This window comes from Drosophila kikkawai, chromosome 3L (genome assembly GCF_030179895.1).
Source record: "Drosophila kikkawai strain 14028-0561.14 chromosome 3L, DkikHiC1v2, whole genome shotgun sequence".
Classification (NCBI taxonomy): domain Eukaryota; kingdom Metazoa; phylum Arthropoda; class Insecta; order Diptera; family Drosophilidae; genus Drosophila; species Drosophila kikkawai.
Genome location: NC_091730.1, coordinates 22676253 through 22702806, shown reverse-complemented (window position 1 = coordinate 22702806; position 26554 = coordinate 22676253). Strand labels below are relative to the sequence as shown.

Genomic DNA, 26554 nt, shown 5'->3' with positions numbered 1-26554 from the left:
ATCTTGGGATGGTGTGTATATGTCCCCAAAAGGATTTTTAGAAATTCGAAATACTTTAGAAGATACAGCCTTTTTTGTGAAGCAAGATCAATGCAAAATGAGCTTTTTTCAAACTTCAAACGCGTTTATCTCGAAACCACGTTTTTCGAACTGGCGGCCATGATATCTCCAGTTCAACTGAACCGATTTTCATGAAATAAAGTGGAATCGACGCAGAATTGTCACCATTTTCGGCTGACGGTACAGATTTTTTTTTAAATTTTTTTTTCTATTTTTTTTTTACACTAAACTACAAAAAAAACGCCCGAAATCGAATTTTTTTTTTTTTGAATGGCCGCCATTTTGTTTTAAAAATTTTTTTAAAAAATCTGTTCCGTCAGCCGAAAATGACATCTATTCTGATTATAACCCCGTTTTTATTTTTCATTTCGGACGCTCTGGCGACCCTGAATCGTGGCCGCCAGGACGACACCTTTTTTTTCGACCACCAAGTTTGAAGTCTCATTACTCTTTGAACAACCCTCGTATCGAGGCAAGAACAACTTTTTTAGTTACTTTGAACATTTTTGAATACAATAAATAAAAAAAGTTTTCAATTATTCTTTGCGTTTTCAAATAAGAATTTTTTTAAAAAGGGTCCAAAAAACGGCTTTTGAATGAGAAGACCCCCTTAAATTAAATACCATATATTAGCACAATATTTAAAAAATTTTATATTAAATTTGTCATTGAAAAATATTTAGAGGTAAATATAAAAGGTTATAAGGAATCTATCAAGTGCCCTCCAAAAAAAGTTAGTTTGCGGTGTACATCCAAATTGTCATCCTATATCAAAAACAAAATTGGATTGTTTTATTGGAAGTTGAACTGAAAGAATATACAAGCTCTGCTTTTATAATGCAAAATACCCAGTAAAAAAAGCCTAATTCGAACTTTAAAAATCTTTTTAAATAATTCATGTATATTATCTGCATCTCCTTAAATTACCGTTGCGTTCTGTTATGTCCATACAATTTGTTTTAATTACGACTACGCTTTTTTTGAACTGTCGAAATATTGTTGAGTTGAGTTAAGCTTCCTGTGTGGATCTGGAGAGTTTAGCTGTTTGTTTCTGGGCCTTGGTTGCGCTCCGGAATACACATGGGTAAATAAAGTTGTTCTGGGATTTTGGTAACTAATGTAACTAATTTTATTTTTGTTTTACTTAGTTTTTACAGGTTTCAATAATTTATCTTTTGTGTGTTGCCATCATCGAGTTGTGTATGATTTCTTTTTTTGTTGTTTTCTTATTTTTTTATAATTTATTTAGTAATATAGCTGCAATAATATAGCTGCATTTGTGTGTGTTTTTGTTGTATATATATATAAATATGTATGGATCTTTACTTTACACAATCTTAAATGTTAACTACGCAAAATCTGTGTTGCTTTTGTATTTTATTTTTTGTTTTCTGTTCATTTTTGTCGTTTGTGTGCCATTGAATATGCGCTTGCAAGACTCCTACAATAAGGTTTTATAAGTAATATATATAGCTACAATATATTTATATCAATGTGTATATTCAAAATGTGAAATAAAAAACGGTATTTAAAAATATGTTTCCCTTTGTTTTGCTCCTTCTCTGCACTCCCTCGTTCCTTTGTTGACCTTATATTTAATATAAACCGCTTTAAATATATATTTTATGCATGCTTTTGCGTATAATAAATTGTATATAAATTACTAATGTATAAATTAAGCACTCGAATTGCGGCTGCTTCAAATGCAGGCATCATGACACACCTATTTAGATTGCTGTGCTTGTGTGGGCCTGGGGAGCAGCGTCCAATCTTTCCACTTAATACCCATTGTTTCGTTATTTATTATGCACTTTTTACAAACTTCCGACGACAATAATACTCTAGTCATAATAGCAAATAATAAGTTAATGAGTAGCAATTATTTAGTGGGTAAGCAAGGCTCGCTAGGCTAACACAAACGGAAGCAAAATCTAGGCATTGGCGTGTTTTGTTTTCTTTTTTTGCTTTTTTTTTTATTTTAGCTAAAAGGTCGAAGGTCAAGCAGCAAGCGTATGTTAAACCGTACATTTAAATAGTTCAATTGTGGCTGGAAGTACATTAAAATTAAAACACATGCTTAACTATGGGTAGAGGAGTGTCAAAATGAAAGAAAACTCCGAATCCGTTTGTACAATACACTCGAATATATATATATATAGATGTATGAACGCTCTTTGCCTATGTATCCTTAATCCTTTTCCTACACTAAGTTATGTACCTTGCCTCCTGCACAGCAAGTGCGGGTGAGAGTTTGTGTGTTTTGGTTTTGCTTTTGCCTTGGCTCAGTTATCCTCGTGTCTTCCAAATCAATTGATTTTTTATAGCTTAGTGGCTAGTTCTTTACCAAGTGCAGCACACACACTAGTATCTATGTATATGCAGTTTGAAAACCTCAATAAAAATTTGTGTGTGCCAAGTTGTTTTGTCTGTTTTTTGTTCCTTTGCCTTTATCGGTTTCCTAAGTCTAGACCGTATTCAACATCATCTTCCTACCTTCCCGCTCGTCTCGCTTAGGTTTTTAGGAGTTTAACACTATACACTATGAAGAGGATACTTAAAAGATATTGCGACCATCGTGTCCTGTTTTGTTTAGTTTAGTTTCTTGTAGTTGGTTTCTGCTTTTTGATCCTGTATGCCTTGGTCAGTAGGTGAGTGTGTCCACTCCCGGGATTAACGCAGCTGGTTCCTGTGACACAAAAGCGCAGATATTAGTCTAGGCACACCGATCATTTCAAGGAGACATTCACAACAAGGATGAGTTCAAGCATAAGGATGAGTTAAATAACAAAACAAATTACTAACTTTTTACATAAAAACTTGACAAGGCGTTGCGCAACTTAGAGTCGCTTGGTTTCTGGATTTGATTCTCGAGCCATGCGCTGGCGTCGTCTCTGCTGATGATGATGTTGATGGTGTTTGGATGTGTGTGTGTGTGGAAAACAAAATGTAAACGCTTGAACACAAAAATCACACAAAGCATTTCCTCACGGCCACGGCCCGAGTATTGTCTTTGTTCAGTTGCTTGCTCTCTACCATTGCCGCCTGGCGTCCACTTATCTGGGCCGTTGTCTGTGGGGATGAGAGAGAGCGGGGCGATGATCAAACGGAAACGGAAACAGGAGCAGGAACATAAACAAAAATGCAACCGAAACAGACGCGAAGACAGTGATAAATACAAAAAATGTATATACATGAGATGAATGAGCTTAGCTTAAGTTTTAAGTTGATCTATCAGGACCCAGAGCTCGTAAATAACAACTAAAACGTTTAATTAAATAGTTTTTCGATGTTTGTTTCTTATTTTTTAAGAACAATTTGTTCATCGCTTAAAAAACAAAAATTAAATTAAAAATAAAATCCAATGTTCTTTGAGCAAAAGAAAACTAATCTATGAGATCACACAGTAGGGCGAGATTAAGAATCGCACTCATTACCATATGGAAAATATCGTAAAGAATATAGAAATTGAAAGAATTGAAAAATATATCCAAAAAAGTTCTAGAATGATTTGTCTCTTTTGTTCCAATATATAAAACACAATATCGATTAATAGCAACGTTAGGATGTCTATTTCGTAGAGCTGGAAATAAAATGTATCCTATAATCGATTAATTTTTTTTCAAATATGATACAGATGTGATCTTTTAATAATCCGAAATTTGGAAATTTTCTTTTATAATTTCATATTTCCGATGCCATATAAAAGGTGAAAAACAAAAAAAAAGCAATTATTTAGTTATTATTTAAAATTTAAATATAAATATCGATAGATAAAATGTGTAGAACAATACAATTTATGAATATAAATATATAATTTAAATTATTTCAATTTTCGATTGTACTCGATTTATTCTTATATTTATTTATTTGAAAGAAAACGATTCACTGAAAATGTATATATTTCCAGATCTACAATTTAGCTAAAAATATCGAAACAGTATTGATATTTCCGATTATTTCGATAATTTCTACTCAAAAACTAATAAACGTCAAGTATTTTTGAAAAAGAAAAATAAAAAAAATCAACCGTTTTCTTCGAGCTCTGGTTTTCTGTTATGGGGTTTTCAAACATTTGCTTCACTTAAAACAGCCGAATGATTATCATTCCATTTAATTTAAAATCTTCGCTCCAATTTTTGCAGAAACTACCTATCACTTCCTTTTTAAACCCCATTTCCCAAAACCCAACAAGACTCACCTGAAGTACTGATCATGCAGGGACTGTCGCTGGAACTCGGCGGCCTGTAAATACTGTATATATGTAATTAATGAGTTAGGAGGCGGGTCGGGGAATTGGGAAACCTGTAGTTGATCGGCATAGGACATGCGCAGCAGGACATCCGAGTGCGGCTCCCTAGGTATAAGCATATTTGGCCGCGGATACTGGCCAACATTCGCTGAAATGCGGAAAGGAAGAGACACCAAAAAGGCGGATCAGTTATATTTTTAATGTCCGGATAGGAGGGGGGGGAGACGCGCTGGGCGCAAAACCTCGAAGGGCTATACAAACTCACGTGGCAGTTGGAAACCGGCCTCCGGTGGTTGCGGCTGTGGATGCAAAGGCAAATGTAAATGAGTATGAGAGTGTGCATGATATTCTCTCGTCAATCGTATCTGAAATTATTATCGGAATATCGTAGAAAGTTTTCAAAAGAGCCAAGTAGTGCTGCATGGGCGTGGACGCCAATAGAAGGTAACAGAGTGCTAATGTAACGATGCGTAATGCGGGTTAGATGGCGACAAATGTCGATTCGATTCGATTTGATTTGATTTGGTTAGGTGCCCCGTCGAGGTGGGCGAAAGCATGGCATGGCATGGCATGGCAGGGCAAGTAATGGTTAGCGCACACAACATGAACAGTATGACGGGGCACGTGCTGGGTGGCTTCTTTTTGTTATGTGTGAGTGGGACTGGACTGGTTAACAGGTGACAAGCTGACAGAGTGGACATAGTGATTGGTTCGATCGCTTGACGTTCCAAATACGATTGATTTTGTGAATATGAGTCGAGTGGAGAGTAAAAAAGAAGTGTAGCCTACCATACGCACCATGTGCTCGCCCGGGTCTAAGCCGACATGGTGCGGCGGCGGAATTCCCAGGCGCTCCCTCTCCATCTGCGATATCGCCGGATTCGCATACAGCGGGAACTGCGACGGGTGGATGCCGCTGTCGAGAGATAAGCGAAAAAAAAAATAAAATTATTCATTTTTCAATCTATAATTAGCCGGAAAACTTTAACAAACCGTCGGTAGTACTCCATCCAGTGCGGATCAAGTCGGGACTGACTCGCCGCAGCGGCTTGTGCGTTCTTGATCTCCTCCAGTTCCCTGCAAGTAGTCCGAAGAAATTTAGGATCAATGGACACCAGGTGGTGGGGACATTAATATAGGGAAGCAAGGGCTTGGGTAGGTGAAATTGGCCAATGATAACTAAAAGCTTTAATTTTGACGTGCGCATAAGAAATATATTCCGAATTGGGTTAAAAAGCTGGCGAGGATTAAGCGGGAAGAATGTCAGTGGCTCGTGGTTGCATGGGTGAACAGGGTGATGGACACAAACAAAGTGCTTTTCGGGGTCATTTTTATGGCCTTGAATCGCACTGCATGTAAACTCAAAGGATGTGAGAATGGAGAAGGAATCGGCTGGTGAATGGAATATGGATGAGATGTGAGCGGGATTTTGGTTCAGATTAGATGATATGAAAGGACTCTCGCAGTGAGATGAGGGCTTGGGCTTAGTACTGTACCTCTCTCTGTACATGGGGCCCATTGGATGATGATATGGCACCATCTGTTCAACAGGACTGAAATTGAATTGAAATAATTACAATTAACAAACGCGACTCAACAAGGAAAGCAAAAAAAAAAAACACGACGGAAGACAACGGAACACACGAAGACGAAGATCCTAGACAACGAACGGAAAACTCGAAGCTCAAAGTGAGCGACTCCTACTCCTCGGACACTCACCTGAAGGCGACGTGGGGACGAGCGTACTCCGACAGTTGGCGCAGGGCCGGCGTATCGGCATATGGAGGCTTCAGCTCCGCCTTCATCTTGGCCTGCTGCGCTGCCTGCTGAGCGGCGGCCGCTTGCTGCTGTTGCTGCTGCTGTTGTTGCTGCTGCTGCTGCTGTGTGGGATGCACAAGGGAAATCAGTTTAGCTGGAGGCTTATGGCGAGATGGCATCTTTACTAACCTGACGCCGCTCGCGCTCCTTCTCGGCCAGCTTCCGGTCGCGTTCCTCGCGCTTGCGGGCTAGCTTCGAGTCGGCCACCGGCTTGAAGATCAGATCCGTTCTCGTGCACGAATTGTAATCCCCCCGATCGATGTGCCGCACAAATCTGTAAATAAGTAAGTAGTCCATTAGGTTTCGTTCTTTTCGGGTCATTAATGCCACGTACATGGCAGACTGGGAGCGATGGCATTCGGTGTCGTCCGGCTTCGCCTCGGGACTGGGTCCGCGTGGTATGTTATGCGTGGGACTGGGTATCTCTGGTTCCGGATCCGGCTCTATATCAATGGGCACTGACCGGGAATAAATATAAGAAAAGGTTAATAGAGGTCTTAGTGTCTGTCCAGCAGAGCATTCAGCTTACGTGGCTCCGTTGGATGATGCCCGCCGCCCAGGCCCGACGAATTGGCCGAGTGGGCATGCGCTCGCAGGGCATCCATGTGCGAAGTTGGCTTCATGCCGTGCGGCTGGCCATCCTGCGGCGCAAAGGGCGATCCATGGGGCGGTCCTGGCGGATAGCCCGGCATGTGGCTGCCCGGATAGGCGCCTGGCGGCAGTCCCGTCGGTGTTCCCGGGCCGCCCATTCCAGTCGGCATCCCGCCGCCAGGTCCCTGTGGCGTCTTTGGCGTCGGCGGCTTGTTGGGCTGCATTCCGCCCTGCTGCTGTTGCTGCTGCGGCGCCTTCAGCTGCTGGGCTGCTGCAGCCGCGGCGGCGGCGGCGTGCTGCTTCTCGGCAGAATGAGCTGCTGCTGCTGCAGCAGCGGCTGCCGCATTCTGCTCATCCTGGCGCACCTGTTGCGGCGGCGGACCCTGCAGGCCGGCATGATGGGCGGCCATCACTGCGGCCGGATCCAGGGGTCCAGCCGGCGGCGGCGGCTTCATGTAGGCCGGGAAACCGGGACCGTACGGGGCATAGCCATACGGCGAGTTGAAGGGGTGGTGGTGCGGCGAGTAGAACACCGAGGGATGCAGGAGCGGGTGCGGATACGGAGACTGACCCGGATGCACTCCGATCTGCGGAATACCGCCGCCAGGCGCTATCAGCGGCAGCGGAAGAGGCATCTGCGGGTGACGAATGACGGGCGGCGAGGCGCCTGGCCGCAAGTGCGGCGGCGGCGACGTGCCCAGACCCCTCTGGCCCGGCTGTGGCGCGTACATCTTGCTCAGCGGACTGGCCATCAGGGAGGCGTTGGATACCGGCGGCGGCGTCATGTGCGGCGATTGCTGCCGCAGCAACGCGTGCCGATCCCTCTCCGCCACGGCAGCCGCCGCTGCGGACAGCGCGGAGGACGAGGGATGATGGCTGAGCGGAGACTGGGGCACCGGATGCAATGGACTCTGCCGGCTCAGGCTGCCCACACTGGACGCAGGTGACGCCGCGCGATGAGCAGCTGCCGCTGCTGCTGCTGCAGCCGCTGCCGAGGAATTCTGCATTCCTCCAGGTCCACCGCTGCCAGGACCAGACGGAGCGCCGCCGCCGCTGCCGGAGATCTGCACGCTGGGACTGGCGCGACTGAAGGCAGACGAGGGCACCGTGCTGGTGGTCAGGGACACGCTGGTGGGCGCCATGCTGGCGGCCACCGAATGCGGCGTCACCGGGCCCGAGGAGGCGTGTGAATGTGGCAGGTGCGAGGGCGGGGTGCGACGACTCAGGGCGGACTCCGGAATACCTCCGAGGCCGCCGGGTCCGGCCAGCAAGGCAATGGGTCCACCGCCAGGTCCAAGGCCGGCTATCGAGTGTGACAGCAGGTGGTGACCCGGATGAGCCAGCGCCGCGTGGGCCGGATGACCCGGCGGCAGGTGGGCCAGGTGCGGGTGTATCGGCATCGGGTGCCCGATCAGCCCCGGCGGCGGTGGCCCGTTGCCCGAGAGTCCCGGCAGTGGCGACGTCCGATGCGCATGCGGAGACTGTTGCGGCGGCGGTCCCCCAGGAGCCGAACTCGATCCCGCCATCGTGGTTGAGGGCTGGGAGTTGGGCGGCTCCCGCGACGACTGCGGGTCGTGCAGGGATCGTGGCGGCTGCTGCTGGGCAGGCGAGGGAGTACGCACGGTGCCGGCCGGTCCGCCCGGCGGCTGTTGTTGCTGCTGCTGCTGCTGTTGGGAGGCATGCGAGGGCGGCATGCCGTGACCGTGCTGTGGATGCCCCTGTAGCGACAGCGGCATGGGCGCATGCGGATGCATGCTGGGCGGCAGGTCGTGCGGCCGGTGCAGACCCTGCAGGTGCGCGTGCGGGTGCAGGTGGGGGTGCATATGCGAGGGCGCCATAGTCGACAGCGTGGGTGGAATCCCAATGGAGCTGGGCGGCAGCGACGAGGCGACCGAGAGCTGCGGATGCTGCTGACTCGGATGCAGGCCGTGCTGCAAGCTCGGCGGACCTGGGCCCGGGGCCGTCGGAGTTGGCTGGTGCAGCGACGTGGGCGGCGGCGGAGGGCCGCCTGCCGAGCCAGGAGGCGGGCCGTGGATGAGATTTTGCGGATGCATCCCGGGCGGCAGGCCAGCTGGCGAAGGCATGTGCGGCGAGGGGTGCGGCGACTGGAACTGCTGCGGCTGCGGCGGCATCGAAGGCGGCTGCGAGTTGCTGTTGCTACCTTGGCTGTCCTGGCCGGGCGTGGAGCGGGCCGAGGCGTCGATGGGACTCTCTGGCGGCGGTCCGTACTGCGAGGACTTGATGAGGTTCTCGCCGCCGTACGGTTTCACGTCCGAGGGTCCCTGGGCCTGCGAGACCGGCGGCATCGGCGGGTACTTCAGATCCTGCGGCGGACCGTACTTGGCCGAGAGCGGGTCGCTGTACTTGAGCATCAGGCCCGAGGGCTCGAAGGGCCGTCCCAGCGGCGGCGTCTGCACTTCGTGTTGGTAGTGCGGCTTGGGCATGGCGATGCCAGGCGGTGGCGTCGCTCCCGGCGGCACCTGGTGCGCGGAGGGCTGGGGCGGTTGCTGCGACTCCTGGGAAGTGGGCGGCGGACCGTACTTGTGCGCGACGTCCAGCGGCGAGCCCACGTTGTGCGGCAGGTGACCAAAGCCGGGCTTCACGTCCGGTATCTTCAGCGAGTCCTGGTAGCCCGGTTTGCCCTGTGCCTGGTGGGCAGCCGACAGCTCCACGGGGTACTTGCCGGGTTGCTCCATCATGTACTTCATTTCGTATTTGCCGGCAGCCGCTGCTGCTGCTGCCGCCGCCGCCGCCTGCATTTCCTGGCTGTACTTGAGCGCATCGAGGGGCGGCGGTGGCGGATACTTGAGATCCTGGGGAGTAAACTTCAGCTCCATGTCCGGCGCATACTTTTGCGGCGTTGTTGGCGCCCCTGGAGGAGCTCCGCCGCCTGGTCCCGCCGCATCGCTATGCAGCTGCGGAGGCTGTGAAGGCGGTCCGCCCTGTCCCGGAGGCCCGTACTTCAGCTGGCCATCGATTAGGTAGCCGGCAGGCGGCTGCGGTGGCACCGGGCCATGGGGCAGGTGCTGCAGATGCAGCGGCTCCTGCTGACCGCTCTCCACTGGTGCCCCGGACAGCGGGTGCAGGGCCGAGGGCGGGATACCTCCGGGACCCGATGGTGGCATACCTGCGGAGCTGTGCTTCAGCGCATCCTCGTTCTTGATCTCGATCTTCACCTTCAGGTCCTGCGGTTCGTTGCTGTTCTGATTGCAGGTGGCGTCCATCGAGTCCTCCAACGGCTCTTTCTTGATGTAGACGCTTTCTGAAGGCGGACACACTGGAGGAGGCTGGATGCCGACCGGCGCAAGTTGTTGCTGCATCTGCTGGGATTGCTGCTGCAGGTGCTGCTGCTGCTGGTGCTGCGGAGAAGCTTCCTGCTTGATGGTGGCCAGCTTCTTGAGCATCTCCGGATCACTGTCGCACGCCGTCTCCATCTTTTCAATGGCCTCCTTGCGGTCCACGGACGCATTCAGAGCCTCCACGGTGGCGATGGTAGGCACCTTCATGGTAATCGGCGGCGCCACAGGATTGGAAACCACATTGGGATTTGGTCCGTCCGTGGAACTCGTCTCCACACTGCTCGGCGCCTGGATGTTCGTCTCCTCATCCATGTTCTTGATGGCGCTGTCCTTGCTGTCCTCCGCCAAGGCTTCCGCCTTGATGGCCTTCTCCTCGGCCTTGGCCTCCAGGTCGTTGGTGACCATGTCGCGCTCCTCCTTGCAGCTGACCGTCGTCTCCTTGCTGTCCTTGGTGGACTGCTGCTCGGCGGTGGTGGTGTCCGTCGTGTTGGACTCCCCGTCGTCGAGCACGGAGTCCGGCCGGCTGTCCGAGTTCATGCTCTCCACCGGACTGTCCGGCCGCTTGCGCTTGTCCTTGACCACGGCACTCGCACTCTCCTCTTGAGCGCTCGGCTCGCTGGGCTCCTGCTCCGTGCGCTTCTTCTTGTTGGGCGTGTCCTGCTTGCCACCCTTGCGCTTGGTGGCCGAACTCTCGGCCACGGCCTTTGTGGGCGTCTTGGGGCTATCGACAGAGGCGGCTCCTCCGCCGGAGGCGTCCGGCGTCTCGGAGCCGCGCTTGGGCCGCTTGCCATTAGCCACGGCGTTGGCCGACGACTGGTCCTTGGAAGAGCTGTTGCCGCCAGCGGCACCGCCGCCACCGGTTGAACCTGTGCCCACGGAGGCGGCTGAACCGCCGCCACTGCCGTTTCCGGCTGCGTTGTTGTTGCTGCTGGTGGTGCTGCTGTTGTTGTTCTGTTGCTTGTTTCGCGTCCTCATCCTTGAGGGTGATTCATCCCTTTTGTGGGTCAGACTCGAATCACTGTCGCACTCGCTGGCGTCGTCCTCGGTGAGCGAGCTGTTCTCCTCCTTGGAGACAGCGGGCGAGGAGCGACTCGCCGTCTCGGACGCCGCGGTCGCCGCCGCCGTCGCCGTCGTCGCAGTTTGTGGTTCCGGCGTGTCCTCCTTCTTGGGAGGTGTATTGCTATTGCTGTTGTTCGCCCGCGTGACACGGTTGCGGCGCAGGGCGCTCTGTCGACGCCGCCGGTGCGGCCGGTTGTTGTTCGCGCCGGGCGTCTTCTTCCACAGATAGTAGAACTCGACCAGCTCCGGCGTGTCCTTGTGCGGCAGCAGGTCCTTGTGGATGCGGAAGAAGTTCTTGCCGAATTGTCGCAGACCCTTGATGAACTTTTTCGTTTCGTCCTCGGTCCACTTCTTGTCGATGCCCTTCGAAACGGGGCACTTTACGAGTGCTTGTAGAGCTTTGCCTGGATCGTAGCCAGAATCGTGGAGCTGCATTGGAAGAGGGATTAAATGGGATTCAGTCCGTGTATCAGGCAGGGATACTCACCACGTCGAGTGCGTTTATTGTGGTGTCGTCGCGACTGGCAGCCAAACAACCGTCTTCTAGTCCGCCATCACACATTCCTTGAAATGCAGCCATGGAGCGAGCCGCACGCAAGAACATTAACAAATCGCCATCGGCCACAACGCCTGGACTCCATCTTGATTCCTCTAGTTCACGTTCATCGGTTTCCTTGTCGATGGGGAAGCTTGAGATTGGATTATAATCGGGCAGTTTTGCCTTCAGTCGTCATAGGAGACAAACGAGAAGTTTTGGGATTAGTTCAAAAACTCCAGGAGAACGATTGATGGGTTAGTCATACAACCACACCTCACCACACCACATCATACACACGCACTACACACACCACAGGCAAGACAGCTGGTGTTGGAAATCCGGGGGGATTCCCACCACCCACGAGATGATAGTACACAAACTTAGGGCTAATGCATGATTATGGATGAATAATGTATATAATGTGTGCTACGGATTTCCTCGAACGGATGTCGTTGGGACACGGGGACACGGGAAGACGGAACTTGGGAAAGGTCAGTTGGGATCTGTTGGGTCAACTTCTACGCGTCGAGGATTCAGAACTAGTAATAGCCAATTGCATAAACGCTAGAACTACAAATTATTTACAGGGTTTAGGCGTTATTTACAAGGATAACACAGGACGACAGCTTTTCAGAACCAAAACCAGGAATATACATTTCCGATAGTTGTTGATGCCCTGATCAAATCTATTCTCAGAAAATTTCCTAGAAATCAGGTTTATAAACTATTTAAAAATACGGGTTTAAGGTATAAATACCCAAAAACCATATTTTTGTCACTTTTAAGATGGAATATCTCAAAAACCGAAAATATAAGAAATTTTTGAAGATTAGATTTGTGTTTAGCTCATCAAAATCTTTTGGAAAATAACATTCTGGTTTATTAAATATTGTCGCCTGTGTAATTGAAGAGGTTATATGGTTTTAGGAGCAACCAAATTAATGAAAGAAGTGCATATTGCAGTAGCCTTATTGAAAACGGAGAAAACGGAATTTATTAAAATATAATTAAAATGAGTTAGGGTTGCATAATTAACAGAATCTATGAATTCATAACAAAAAAAAAGGGTAGAAAAAATAAATATTAAAATCATTAACTAATTTTTTAAATATTTATTATTTCCATCAAGTCAGAGACTGAAAATTTTCTTGAAAAAAAAATAAACATTTTCCGCTTTGAATCGAAAACGGAAACTGGGGCACATTAAGTTCTTTAATTACTCGCGTTTCCCGTTCCTTCTAAGGCTACAAACAAAGCAATCAGCGAAAGATTTTGTTGAAGACATTCAAAGAGGAGGAACAAAAGGAATATAAATTACAACTTTTGCAATAAACAAAAGAAATAAGGGTTATATTTTGGTTTCGTTTTGCATAATTGTTAAATTTTGTAGTTCTTTGTTTTATTTTTTAAATCTTTTTGTTACCGTGAGCTGAATTTCTGATTTGTGAGAGTTATGTACGTACATAGACATCGTTTACCTGGTGGCCGGGACCCACTCGAATTTCTCCTTGAGTGGAGGCCGCCATCACCCTTTAAAAACACGCTTCCGGTCCAGTGTTAAGCCTTTTTATGCCCTCTACGATATGAAAATTCAACTGCAAATAGATCCAAGCACACAGAGAAAATTCGTTAAACAAAAAATGATTTCAGCCACATCAGGGGCAGGGATAAAATCATCAACGGAGGGGAGAGCGGGGCCAAAAGCATTTTCAATAAAGCGATGAAGTTCATATCAACATGCATAAATAAATAATCCATAAAAATAATGCCATGTAATGTGCGAACGATGGAGTAGCGCGATGAGTGGAGGGATGTGACGTGGACGTGGACGGGGCTATGGACATGGACTATGGGTAGGGGAAGGGGGACACGGCTGATGGGCTCTGGAAATTAGGGGTTTACGCTGTCGGACGATTGAGTCTCTCCGCCACTTAATCGCCTGCATATGTTAATGCGCCCGCCACGTACAGGCCCCGAAGGGATCCTGAGGATTGGACTGTGCGACTGACAGACGGATGGTTTTGCTTTCGGTTCGGCTTGCCTTCACTGGTCATTCATTATGCCCTTTCTTTTAGGAGTTGTTAAAGTTTTGTTTGAAGGTTTTAAGTCTCAATAATTATGTATACCTATTTATTCAGTCGCTTTGACTTCTTTTTATTTATATCAGATATTTGCTATGTTTAAGGGGTTATATACAGTTGTGATGATAAAAAAAATCGACTTTTTTTTATTGCATATTCTTCAAGTATATACTATTGAGAATACTCTCACAAAAATTCATAAAGATCGGAGCTTTAGAACCGAAGTTGTAGCTATTTATAGCGCACGACCTGCACGTCGGCCGGAACAAACTTGAAACTTTAAACGCGATTATCTCAGAATCGTTTTTTTTCGAAGTTACCTTTGCGGTGGACACGATAACTAAAAAACTATTAATCCGATCAACACCAAATTTTGACCACTTATTTTTTATAACAATAGCTAGTCCTCTAACGAAGAATTTTTTATTTTTTTTTTTTTAACTTTTTTTTTTAGAGCATAAAAATCAAAAATCCTATACCTTGAAAAAGTAAATTTTTTGTTAAAACCGTCGCCATTTTTTTTTAAATCAAAATTTTTACAAATCCATGGTCTAGAGGACTAGGCAATACAATATACTAACGAAATTTTTTTGAATTGTTGATTTCGGATGAACCGTTCTCGGGATATGATGTCCACCGCAAGTCACCATCGAAAAAAACACGATCTTGGAATTCGGCCATAACATTTTTAATATTTAATATTTTTTTATGAAAAAATTTTATAAAGTACCTAGAAACATGTACTAAACAACGTCGGCAAAACATTTTTGATAAATATTTTTTATGATGTCAAAAAAAAATCGACAAAATTGCATTTTTTTGCGCGGTACAACTGTATATAACCCCTTAAGAAATTTGTTTTTTAGATACCTATATGCTATGACTTAAGAAAACAATAGTGATTATTGCTTTAATGTTGAACAAAAACCTATGTTTCAGCTTGTATTTGACCTTCTCTATCCGGCTTCCATGCTATGCCTTGTTTAATGCTTAAAAAAGTAAATGTTAAAGCTTTGCGTTGCATTTGAAATTATAATAGGAATTTGGTTTGAACCCTAATTTTGATATACATATGTAAATATGACTCATAGGGCATTCCCATCTTCGGTTACCCATGAAGCTTTCTCGTCTGGGTTTTTAACTCAATTTTTTCCGGCCATCGCTGGCTGTCTGGTTTTTTGTTTCTTCGCCTTGTCTGGCGCTGCCTCTCGAGTGTGCGTGCAGCTGTAAACAGATTTTCCGCTCAAGTAAGTCCGCGAATAACTGTAACGAGGCGGCTAAGTAAGCCTCCGTCACTCCCATTTCCATTCCCATTCCCATTGCCAGCACCCAACATTCAGCCCCCAAGCCAGCAAGAGGAATTATCATTAAATTTGCTTATGAATCAATATCATTGCCAATGCACAATGACAGGCAAACCGATGGACAGCGGACAGACGGACACAGTGCGTTGCCTGCCTGCCTGCCGCCTCATCAGGAATGCCGGCGGTGCTGCGGTTGTGTGGCAGCGGCACACAAATTATGGCAATTAAAATCAATTAATTAAATGCAGCGACAGCTACGGGAGCGACGACGACGACGGCTGCCCGACTCTCATCGGATCTGCACAGGCAGGCGAAAAAAGGCAACAACAAAAAAGTAAGCGAAGATATATATACACCGTATATAGCAGTGTATGTGCGCATTGTCGACAGATTTACACTCAATAAGGCACGACACGCCGCCTAAATGACTGACGACAACGGCGAACGGGCGCAGGGGGTTTCCACACAACGATCCCGGAGGAGATGGCAGCCGACGAGGGAGTGGAGTGGAGGACCTGGACCTGGACCTGGTCCCGGGGTTGCACCGTGGTCACAGCAATTTGGTAATCCCCGAGCGCACCGACACACAAATGAAATATTCATGACCGCCAAGGGGGAGGAATACGACGAGCATATTCGGCTTCTGCAGGCTTTTGTTTGACTGTCAGGCAGCGCAAAAGCGGAATATGCCAATGAATGTTTACCTATGAATAATTGTTTACCCAGCGTAAAAGCCGAGATATCAATGGATTGCTTTTCGGTATCAGCAATGTTCTACTTGTTTAGGGTCTTAGGAACCGAGAGCCCTTTCTAGACACTTTTTTACAAAGAAACCTAAGGGTTTATTTTATTATAACTTTTAAATGAGCTCTTAATGATTTCATAAGCTCAGGAAGCTTTTAAATAGTATCCTTATTTGTATAGGAATTATTATTTAGATCATTTTCATGCATGTCTCTACTATTCCTACAAGTTATGTTATATATCGTGTTGAAATTGTGCTGTTAGGCACAAACTTCTTGTAATAAAGAGGTGTGGAGCTCATAACCCTTGAGTTTCCTGGTACCTGGCACCACTGTACAGCCAACGGTCTGCGTTTGGGGCCAACACTTATCAACGACATCAGCAGCAACACCATGCCATAGCCATACCACACCACGCCAGCAGACAGCACACCATTTCGTACCACTCCGCAGCAGACCAGGTTACTTGCTTTGGCTTTGGCTATAGCTTGGCCTGGCCCTGTTGGCCTGGTTGGGCTTTGACTGCTTGGCTGGTTGGTTTAACTGGCAGCAAACTTTTTTATGGGGGAGTCGTGAGTGGAAAAATTTCATATAAACACACACAAGGTGGCGGTGGCCACCAGGGCGCAGGGCACGCGACCGAATGTATCCCCCGGATCCCCACATGCCGAGCACTGTCGGTGGGCTGATACACGGTAAGAAAGCCATCTTCTAGCTGACACCTAACAAATGCATCTATTAACAAGTCTTAAATGGCAAAAAATGATTTTAAAATGCTTTATATTCTTTTTAAATGAACAGTTTGGGTAATAGGAAAGCCCAGAATTCTTGCAATTTGCTAAAACAAAGGTTCTAAAGCATTCTCCCTTTTAAGTTGCAGTAAATATTTGCTTATAATCAGTTATCTAGTTCTCGATTTCTCTCGGTGCATTCCCTTTTGGGCTGCTGCCGGCTGGCTAGCGCTTGGGGAAAAATTGTGTAATAACTGCTGGCAATGTGCTAAGCTGTTCCTCCCGCTGGCTATATTCTGTGGGCTCTACTCTGCGGCTGCTTTCCGCTTTCCACTGGCAAGCTGGCAAACTGGCGGTGTCGGGGTCTGTTATAAAACAAATGTACTACAAAAAGCGACGTTGTAAACGCACAAAGCCATAAAATCTGAAAAGACAAAACGAAGGGCTCGACGAGCACACACATTTGCCACCACCGAAAAGTGCCCACCGAGTGCTCCCTTTTTCCCCTGGAAAAGACCACAAATTATGGCACAGCCAGTAAAGGAGAGAGAGAGCGCTACAGAGCCGGAAAGAGAGACGACGGCTGAGGTAGAGCCTGTAGCCCGTTGCCTGTACATTGACTACGTGACGTTTTCGAGCACTTGGCTCTCACTCACTCTGAGTCAGCAGTGTCGGCAGCTCCGACTCCGTCTCCGGCTGTGGACATGGCCTCCCCTCTGGCCCATCTGACCCGCGTGCAAATTTAAGGCCAATAATGCTGTCAGCCTCAACTGGCCCGTCCGTCTTCGCTCAATTAATGTCATCGCATATTATAAAGTTACACTGGATTAACAACTTCGGCTCGCTCCCCTCTATCTGTGGCTGAAAATTGTTTTCTAAACAGCCCATAAACATAAACGAAAACAAAGCGAGAAATGTAAATGGAAATAAAAACCAAGGGAAGCCAAGGCAGCACACAGAAAAAAATAATATAATATGTATGCAAGTGAATATTTTTTAATAGAAGATATAGACCTACAATTGAAAACGAAGTGAAATTTTTATATAAGCAAAGTTTTTTTCAACTTAATTTTTAAGCATATTTAAGGTCACTTTCAATATATTTTAAACAAACGTATTAAGATTTACATTGTTTAAACTAAGATAATATTTTATGAATTATTTTTTTAAAGCAACTTTTTAATTTAAAGACTTCTTTGTGTATAAAAATACTAAATATGTACGGCTGTTGTTTTTTCTTTCTGTGTACAACAACCAGCAAGAGCAACAAGACCAACATCGGCCACAGAAAGAGGAAATTCAATAAACAATTTGTAGCATGAGTAGCGGAAAATTGTGTGTACGCACGCGGCTAAACGGACGCGAGTGGCTCCCATCGCTTGCGTGTTGGGAGGGAAAAAATGGGGGAAAATCCGACGAGGTGCCTCTCACTCTCTGCCTCTCTCTTTCTGGCTTTCCCTCCCGCCTGCTCGGCTCACTCTTTTTAGCTTCTGGCGAGTGTAATTTTGAAATGGAAAAGCTGTAGACTGTCGTCGTCGTCGGCTGGCTGGCTGGTTGGCTGTCGGCTACGCGGCTCTCCCGCTTGGCTTTCAGCTTGTTTTTCTCTTTGTAATCATCGCTTGCCAATAAGCTGACTAATTGACTGACAAATAGGCATCAGCACGGGAAGCAACAACTACGACGGCGTTAATAAGAGCGTCAGGCAGACAGACAGACAGACAGACACAACTCAAGCGCTCGCTCGCTCGGCGGAGTACCCGACGCCGCAACTGTACATTAGGGGTGGCCGTAAAGCCGAGACTTTATCTCGGCGAGAGATTATTAGGTTAGTTCCCCGGAACAGGGCAGCCCGAACCCGGAACACGGAACCCCGAAGCGATGGGGAGGTCTAAGTGATATGGCAGTAAATGAATTAGACCCCCGGCATGTGTCTGTGCCTGTGATTGAGATAGACCCCATCACCATCATCACCATCATCGTCGTCATCATCATCGAAAGGGTGGAAATTGCGGAATCCTTCAGTTTTCAATTGACTCGCCACCAACTCGAGTGGGGTTCAATCGCTCTGAACTTGTCCAATCGACCGGAACTTTCAATTGAACCACTCAAGCGAACCTTTGATCCCAGTTGTATTCGTGTAATTTGTATGGCTATTTTGTTTATTTTATTTATATCCCATTTGGGTATTCAAGGATTCATTCAGCGTAGACCTGAAATCGATACACCCAAGTGCACTTTAGACTTTAGATTTATACCTTTATATATTCCCATAAATTTGCAGTAAAATAATCACCCCAATATCTATACCAAGCTGAGTTATTGATTTTCCAAAAGCATAAACCCTAGAGACCTCAAACAGTTTGCTATATTTCATGATGGGCTAAGGACTTACAGGATATACAATGTGTAGTTTTTTGGTAAATAAAATAAAAAATATTCCCAAATTAAGTAAATTTTAAATACTAATTCCTTCTCAAGGCTCTTGTAAAGAAAAACTATACTTAATTATTAATGTAACCCCTTTTCCATAATTATTTCATATGTAGACTTTCTTTACGATTTTTTGTCCATATTTCTGCATAATTTGTGAGAATTAACAGGAATTATTCGAGCGAATGCCACAACTCCGTTCATAAACACCGAGAAATTCCACTAATTTAGCAGTTTGAGAGCCCCCTTAAAACCCCTGCCGACCAAGTAACCCAACTCCGGCGCATTCCCGAGGGCATAACAAAAGCCTCTCTATTAAGGCGTTCGAGAGGAGTCCATTTAATTACCAAGACGAACCGCACACACAAATTTTATCCATGCAGCATGGCCAATTGAGTTCGTCATAGGCATTTCGTTCGGGGTTCCAGGAGGGGTAGATTGGTGTCCGGGGTACATAACACACATATGTATATGTATATGTCTGCCCATTTGTGTTACTCGTGTGCTTGTGCCTGTGCATCTGTCTATTTGAAGGGTTCGTGTCAAGTACGGAAATCCCATTAAATGTCGGTAGGCACTTTTCCCGAGACAAGTTGTGAGTGTGTATCTACGAGTAGCCAGTGGATGGATGGGGGGTTCATTCGTGTTGTGAAAGCCAAATTTTCACAACAAGTCAAAACAGACGTTGCAGAAGTCAGGAAAGAAACAAACAAAGGCCAGTCGTCGTCGGCCAGGGAGCGAGTTAGAGATAGAGAGGGAGAGCATTTAGCCAAAAACCCATAAAACAAATTTCTCTTTTCTCCGTCTGGGTAATGGAATTGTTTGCTTCTGTTGAACATTTTTCGACTCGCTGCTAGTTCGAGTTCGAGCTACAGCTTCGACTTGGCCACTGCTTCAGCTTCTGGTTCTGGTTTGGTCCGTTCTGGTTCTCGTTTTTGTCTGGACAGGCAGCTTACAGTTGTTATGCCCATTACTCAACATCAACAAGAACATTATGCCACCGCAGTGGCACTCACGCTGGCGATGGTGATACTCCTCCTCCTCCTCCACCACCAGCCCCGCCGGCATTCCTATTCATGCTCCAATCTCTGCCACACACACGGACACGGACTCCACTCCGCTTCTCTGCACTCCACTCCATTCCACTCGGCACTCCACATGCTTTTCTTCATTCAACCCAAACGATTGAGCATCTATTCAAGCAGCCTCCTCGTCGTCGTCGTCGACGTCGTCATCATCACACAGCCGACGACGACGAGTCAACGCTCCAAAAGCCAAATAAACGACCCACAACGCTGCCCCTGCACCCACCCCTTTTGTCAGCCGCCTCTGCCAACCTGTGCTCTTTAGGGTGGACCAGAATAAGTCACAATAAATCCCAATCCTAAAGGATGCTTGATTTTTTAAAGGATAAATTCAAGCTAAATTAATTTTTACTTGATTAACCAGTAATTCTTTTGATTTTTTTTAATAAATAAATTTTGCTTTTTACTTTAAGAGATTTGTATAAGATTTCCCTAAAAGCTTTTCGTCTAATTGATAAACCTCCTTGTTTCGGGTCCACCCCAGACATACTTTCATTGGCCCGATCCGATGCGAACTGAACCGATCCGAACCGGGGGTCGTCGGTCGTCTGCATCCGAAACCGAAACAGAATCTGAATCCGAATCCGAAAGCGAATCGGAATCCGAGGAGCGCTCGTGTCTGCTTGGCCTGCTGTCGGCTTCGTTTCATACGATTTGTTGGATTTGCTCATGAAGTTGTTAAACAGATTGTCGGTGTAGATACCTTCATCATTTTGCACGCCGTCGCCTGGCCTCCTCCGCCACGGCCTCCACTGCCACCATCACATCCTCCTCCCTTTTTTCGCCCCAAGTATCCAGCCAATTCCGTGGTGTGCGTGCGTGTGCTTGTGCGATTAGTTTTATGTAATTTTATCGAGTATTTTAAGGATTTTGCGGCTTATCCGCGCTTCATTTGGAAATTGTTTCGTGTTACTTATGTCGGGATGTGTCTTCTCTCCGAGGAGGAAAATGTGGCATTAGGGTGACGATGGTGTTGGTTGGTGTCGGCCCTGGTGCCGTGTGTCTGCTCTGAGCTGTCTGGCCCTGTTTCCCCCGTACACTCACATTCCTCGTTTTCCTCGCTCGGCAGCAGCCTCAGCTTGTTATTGTCCCTTTTTTTCTAGTGTTTATGGAACTGTCGTTATTTGTTTGTTTGCCATTGCACGAGTGCCTGGATGTGTGTAAATGAGCTCTTTGCATGTTTTTCCCATTCTTTGCTATTATTTCGCCGCTTATTCCGCTCGGCTAATAGAATTACACACAACGCCAAAGATTTATGGGGCCATTTAACACGCTTTTGCATTATATTCTCACCCATTTCGGCCTGTTCATTGATTTTACACTGATTAACACGAGCTTATGTTAATTATTCCTATTTTTCTCGCATTATAAATAAAGAATAAATAATAATAATTGGCTGAGCCGTGGCGTACGGTAACAAATACGTCTCTCTGTCGGCATTAAATATTTTAATAAGCACTTTGTGTGTGTGTTTGCTAATTATCTTATCGCTAAATGAAGTTAACACGTAACAAAAACAGTAACTGGGATTAATTTAGCACTCACTGGTGCTTTGACTAACGATGTCTTCGTGAGGCGAAGCCTCAATTAATATTTAAATATATATATTCTTTTGACGTAAGAAGAGTGTATAAATAACTGAAAAATAAGTTCACATTCCTTCAATTTATTTCCCTTCAGACGTAATTAAACAAATGGATTGTAATTAATGAACTCATTACTTATTAATTCAACCAAAGTAAAGCCATTTTCTGAGGTAAACATTTCCCCAAGCTAAGGGTTTCTAAGAAACATTACGGTAAAATATAAAATAAAGTTTTTTATGTAAGAAATCCCCAAAGTCTCAATCCCATCTTTAGTATAGTTTTTTCCTGTGCATCTGCAGCTTTCCCTCTGCTGCTCACAATTAAATATTCATTTATTTACAAATTACCATCGCACGAGCTTATCTCACGTACACACCTCTAGGGCCAAGGTTTTCCAGCAGCCATTCCGAGACAGCTTTAGCCAGGGGATGGCTTAGATCAAGCCGCTTGGCTACCCAGGCAGCCAGCAATGCTAATTAATTCGCTTATGTAATGGACAGCAGAGCAAAGCACAGCACAGGTCAGCTCCAAAGGGGGGGGAAACACACTGCGGAGCAGGGAGGAGGTTCTGGCGAGGCGGGGAAACCTTTCGCTCACTTCTAATCGACCCCAATAAATCGGCACTCAAGTCAAGTGTGCGCGGACGGACGGACTTTTCAATCAGATAAGCAGCATTTATAAATTAAAAGCGCAACAAAACAGATTAATAAAAGTTAAACTTTAACGGCACCTTATAAATAAGCCAAATGACTAATAATAAAATATGAAAGCGCGCACAAAACCTCGACATCAAAGGCAGCCAGCAACTGTGTAACACACCAGCAGAAAAAAATATACACAAAATACAAAACCGAACCAAACTGAACCGAGAAACCAGAAGAGCAGGGAAACCGCAAGGGAACTCATCCATTTCTCAACAGCATTTTATGGTATTTTTTTCGTTTTCTTTATTTCTGAAATATTTGTGTTATTTGCGCGCCTTAAGTTTCCGTTTGGCGTACACATCGCTTCTTTATTAAATGCATTATTAGCACGTTATTTATTAATTAAACACTCAAGCCTTTTAATGCGTCTCTAATCAGATGGCCTCGTCGCAGCGCTCCTCCACCTGCACCTCCACCCCACTCGCACTCACACTCCCTCCTGTCACTGTGGACGGTTGGGCGGTGCAGATAAGCGGCGCGCTAAACAAATGGAAATGTGGAAATGGGCGGCTCCGAGCGGGCCAAGAGATAAGCACGTCGGAGTGGTGCAAATTGTCTGGGAATTTCCTCGAAATCAATCTCTTGTTTCCCTCGAAATAACTAACTTCCCGAAAATCAGGTTAAAGGTAAATGGTAGTGGGTTCATTAGAGGAGATAAAGCGTTGAAGATTTACGGCGAGCAATGAGTAAATACGAGTGGTGTCATGTGAATGGTAATCCCCTCGTCAGCCTGGATTTAAGCCTGCTCAAAGATGGATCGCAAACGAGTGAAACCGAGTGGTATTGTATTACTAAGTAAATTGTATGGGGTTAAATAGCAACCTGTTAGGTTGCACAAAAGTTAAAGAAAGAAGCCACTGGCAGTGGGTTTGTAATAAACTTATATGGAAAATATATGGTCCCAAACTGGGAACTGATCACAACAGCAAGCTGTCATTCTATCAAATCTACGTGTTTGTTTCTTTTAATTTAATTGCATTTCCTTGTAATAGCTCATAACTAAGCATTGTTATTTAAGACCCTTGCAGGACGTAATGTTTTATATAATAGTTTAAAGCAAATAATAATCAAATGCCAAGCAGTTGTTTGTACAACCACGTTGGAATTCCCCTAAATAATGCCTCAACTGATTCAGGTCGTTCTACATGTTCCGCTTCGGACAAAGCTAATATAATTGCCGTACAAGGCGACTAATTAGCCCGACACTCATAGCCACAATAGCCGTGATAAAGATCTGGTTTTGGTCGGGAACCTTATCTCTGTCAATACTCGCATTTCCCTTAAACACTCAGACGAAAATAGGCAGCGGAATTCCATATAAGTAGGGGCAACAATAGCTGCGGATTATGGCACACGCCCCCGGTTTAATTGATTTGGGATCCCATTGAAAAATAGTTTCCTCCATTAACCCAGAAACCCAACCCGTTCTCCTCCGCGCCGAGCCAGAAACAGAAGCAACAAGGGATGTGACACATGAGACGGGGCCCAGCCAGTATCGGCGGGGAGCAGTATCGAATTAAGCAAACAAATAATTATAATTAAATGTGCGCCGGGTTAAGCAGATGTCTTGGCTCACCATGAATCCGGGGTCGGGGTGTATAGATGCTCGAGGCGTTCCACCCGAAGCTCCTCTCTCCAGCAGCAGGCGGCAAAGTAACTCCAGTCACTAGACTCCAGACTTCAGACTCCAAGCGATGATGATGATGTTGATGCTGATTATGGCGTTCTGGGTCGATGGAAGCGATGGAAAGGGGTGGGCGGTCGGCTGGTTGAGTTGTGTTGTGTTGCTGCTCCTGTTGTCGTTGTTATAGTTGTTTTTGTTGCTCAGCGAGGGGGCAGCCGGAAATGTATATTTTGGTTAATTTGCACAAACACAGCTGGAAGGCGAAGAGATGACGTAGGTGAGAGCCGAGACGACGAAGATGATTAAGAAAAGAACAAAACAGAGGAAAAAAAGAAGAGAACGGGGGCGAATAAAATCCCCAACGAAACACAATGCAACAGTAGCCATGTTTATACGACGCCTCCAATCACGATTAGGCTGTCCAAAAAATAGGCTATATGCTATTTATTCCCCATATTGGGTAATACTCAAATAATTCACTTTGTTACTGCATATAAATCAGCTGTGAAAACAATTTAGCTGAAAAGCTTATGACCCATTAATTCTAGCTTATTTGTTTTATTTATTACTTAGTTTAGGAATTTCCTTAGTGTTCCTTTCATGAATGATAATATATTATTATTAATATATTATTATTGTAAATTATATCCCAACCCGTATCTTATAAAAATAAACAGTTTTAAATTCCTACTGCCAGAATATTTGTAAATAAATAAATACCGAATAAAGACGTGCAACCGAATTTCTATGACTTGCTTGAAAAATATCTTTACCCTTAAATTTCACTCCCACACTATAATCAATTAATTATTTATTAATTGCTTGCATTTGGTTAATTAGGCTAAATTTGGTAAGCATTGAACTATAAATTTGGAGGGAATTTATGGTCAAGTAGGGAATTATAGTTTCTTTTAGAGCTAAGCAATGAAATCATTTTGTAGGTGATTATTTTGAACTTAAAGTAAATTGTGTGGTTACTTTAAAATGTAGTTTTTAAGTATTTTGACAAGAAATATTTAACATTTGTTTACAATTCTTGTGGTTATTTGGCAGAGTATATTCTTTTTGAAGCCCTAAACAGCAACAACACGTCAGCAGGAGCCGAAGAAGAAGAGCAGCAGCAGCAAGAACAGCAGTAGCAGGGACAGTGGACGCAGGAGCGGGAAGGTGGGTGCAGTGGCAGGAGCATCCTTTTGGGGGGTGGTGCGCTGGCCACAAAGCGTCGCGTCGCGTCGGTGGTGACGCCGACGATAACAGCAACAACAGAACACGAGCAATATCAACGGGGACGCATCAACGGTGGTGGGTTGCCTGCTGCTATTTGTTGTTGTTGTTGTCGCTGCTGCTGCTGACGCTTGGGTTTTTTGCTTTGTTGTTGCTTGTGCTGCTGCTGCTGCGCTTGCGAGTTCTTTTCAGCAAATTTGTTGAGCCTTCGTCCGCTTTTTCCGTACGTCCGTGTTTGCATTGTTCTACCCCGAAAAAAGAAAAAATAAAACGTCCATAATAGACTGGAGCCCGCCGCTTTTGCTCCCGCTTCCCCCCACTTCTCGCGTTGTTTTCTCGCCCCGTCGTATAAATTTTAATGATTTGCACGCTGCGCAACTGCGACGCCACTCTGGCGATTTCAAATTAAATTAGTGACACACTTAGTAATAATTAATTTTCGCACACTTGTTGTAGATTTTCCTTACGTTTTGCTTTTGTTTTTTGCGCTTTTTTTTCTATTTAGCTCTCTGTCGTCGCTGCTTTAGTGGTTGTTTTTGTTGTTTCTGCTCCTGCTGCTTGTGGGCTAATTGTTGTTGCTGCTGCTGCTTCTGCTTTTCTGCCTTTTTTTTGTTGTTGGGCGCGTGAAACTCGTCGTTGGTGTTGCTTTTTAATGCTCTTCTCCGTTTCTCTTCTTCTTTTTTTGCATACACTTTGCGCACACACACACCAACAGCGCCACTCGTACGCACACAGGCACACGCAGCACACAGACGCACACTCACACGGCACACAGACACACTGGCACACACACACAGGCACGCACTTTGGTTGCTAGCTTGCGTTTTTTATTGCCTCCGCACAACGAATATTTTCACTCGGTCCGTGCGCGTTTCGTGGGCGCTTTTCCGCGACTTTTCCACCAGCGGGCTGCGGCCAGCGTCGTTGCGAGTGTTTTCGCCAGCAATTTCCAATATTTCGCTGGCCAAATTCAGTGCTTTTTGTTAGAATTATTAGCCACTAATTTCTCCGCGAAGCCACCATTTTGTAAAAATATCGGTGTTACCAGGTGGAAATTTGGCTTTCCGCCTAAAAAAAATTCGAAAATAACTGTGGATTTCAGGCTTTTGCGGCATCTGGGCACACTAGGATGTTACCGGGTGAAAATTGGGCTTAGCGGTTAAGGTACATGTCAAATGTCAGTTTTACTTACAAACCGTGTCAAATGTAGCAATGCGGTAGAAGCTATGTAAAACGGGGTTGAATTTCCAATCGGTTATGTAAAACGGGATCGAATTCCGAATCGGTAAGTAAAATTGTGGAAAATTGGAGGTGGTTACATTTCACACTAAAAATCCCAGAAAGGGTGTGTACATTTCCGCTTTCGCGGCTTTTGGGCACACTAGGACGCTGAAACACGACCAGCGATGCCAGACTTTTCAAGAACAT

At 45.9% G+C, this 26554-nt stretch overlaps 1 protein-coding gene across 18 annotated transcripts; it reads right to left on the bottom strand.

The window, feature by feature from the left end:
• Positions 1-1165: 1165 nt before the first annotated feature.
• Gug (arginine-glutamic acid dipeptide repeats grunge) lies at positions 1166-26171 on the bottom strand. 18 transcript variants are annotated; one of them, XM_070286101.1, is made up of 16 exons: positions 25594-26171; positions 23855-24155; positions 13078-13209; positions 11564-11797; positions 6657-11505; positions 6462-6585; positions 6257-6401; positions 6029-6189; positions 5806-5862; positions 5303-5386; positions 5099-5225; positions 4575-4674; positions 4363-4457; positions 4259-4311; positions 2863-3129; positions 1166-2746 (listed from the first exon to the last, which is right to left on the bottom strand). In XM_070286101.1, the coding sequence occupies exons 3-15, from the start codon at positions 13138-13140 to the stop codon at positions 3114-3116; spliced, it is 6108 nt and encodes a 2035-aa protein (XP_070142202.1). In that variant the 5' UTR covers positions 13141-13209; positions 23855-24155; positions 25594-26171; the 3' UTR covers positions 1166-2746; positions 2863-3113. The 18 variants fall into 18 exon arrangements, with proteins under 18 accessions (XP_070142202.1, XP_070142203.1, XP_017026332.1 ...); XM_070286102.1 differs by having other exon boundaries at positions 4259-4302; XM_017170843.3 differs by having other exon boundaries at positions 5108-5225.
• Between the last annotated feature and the right edge of the window lie 383 nt (positions 26172-26554).

What these genes read in the sequence shown, in the direction of transcription:
- Gug (XM_070286101.1), bottom strand. Translation starts at nt 13,140, where the DNA reads ATGGCGGCCTCCACTCAAGGAGAAATTCGAGTGGGTCCCGGCCACCAG. An exon ending in CATCGCTCCCAGTCTGCCAT is followed by an intron (nt 6,402 to 6,461) that starts GTACGTGGCATT and finishes ACTTATTTACAG; the next exon opens with ATTTGTGCGGCACATCGATC. An exon ending in AGGAGCGCGAGCGGCGTCAG is followed by an intron (nt 6,190 to 6,256) that starts GTTAGTAAAGAT and finishes CATCCCACACAG; the next exon opens with CAGCAGCAGCAGCAACAACA.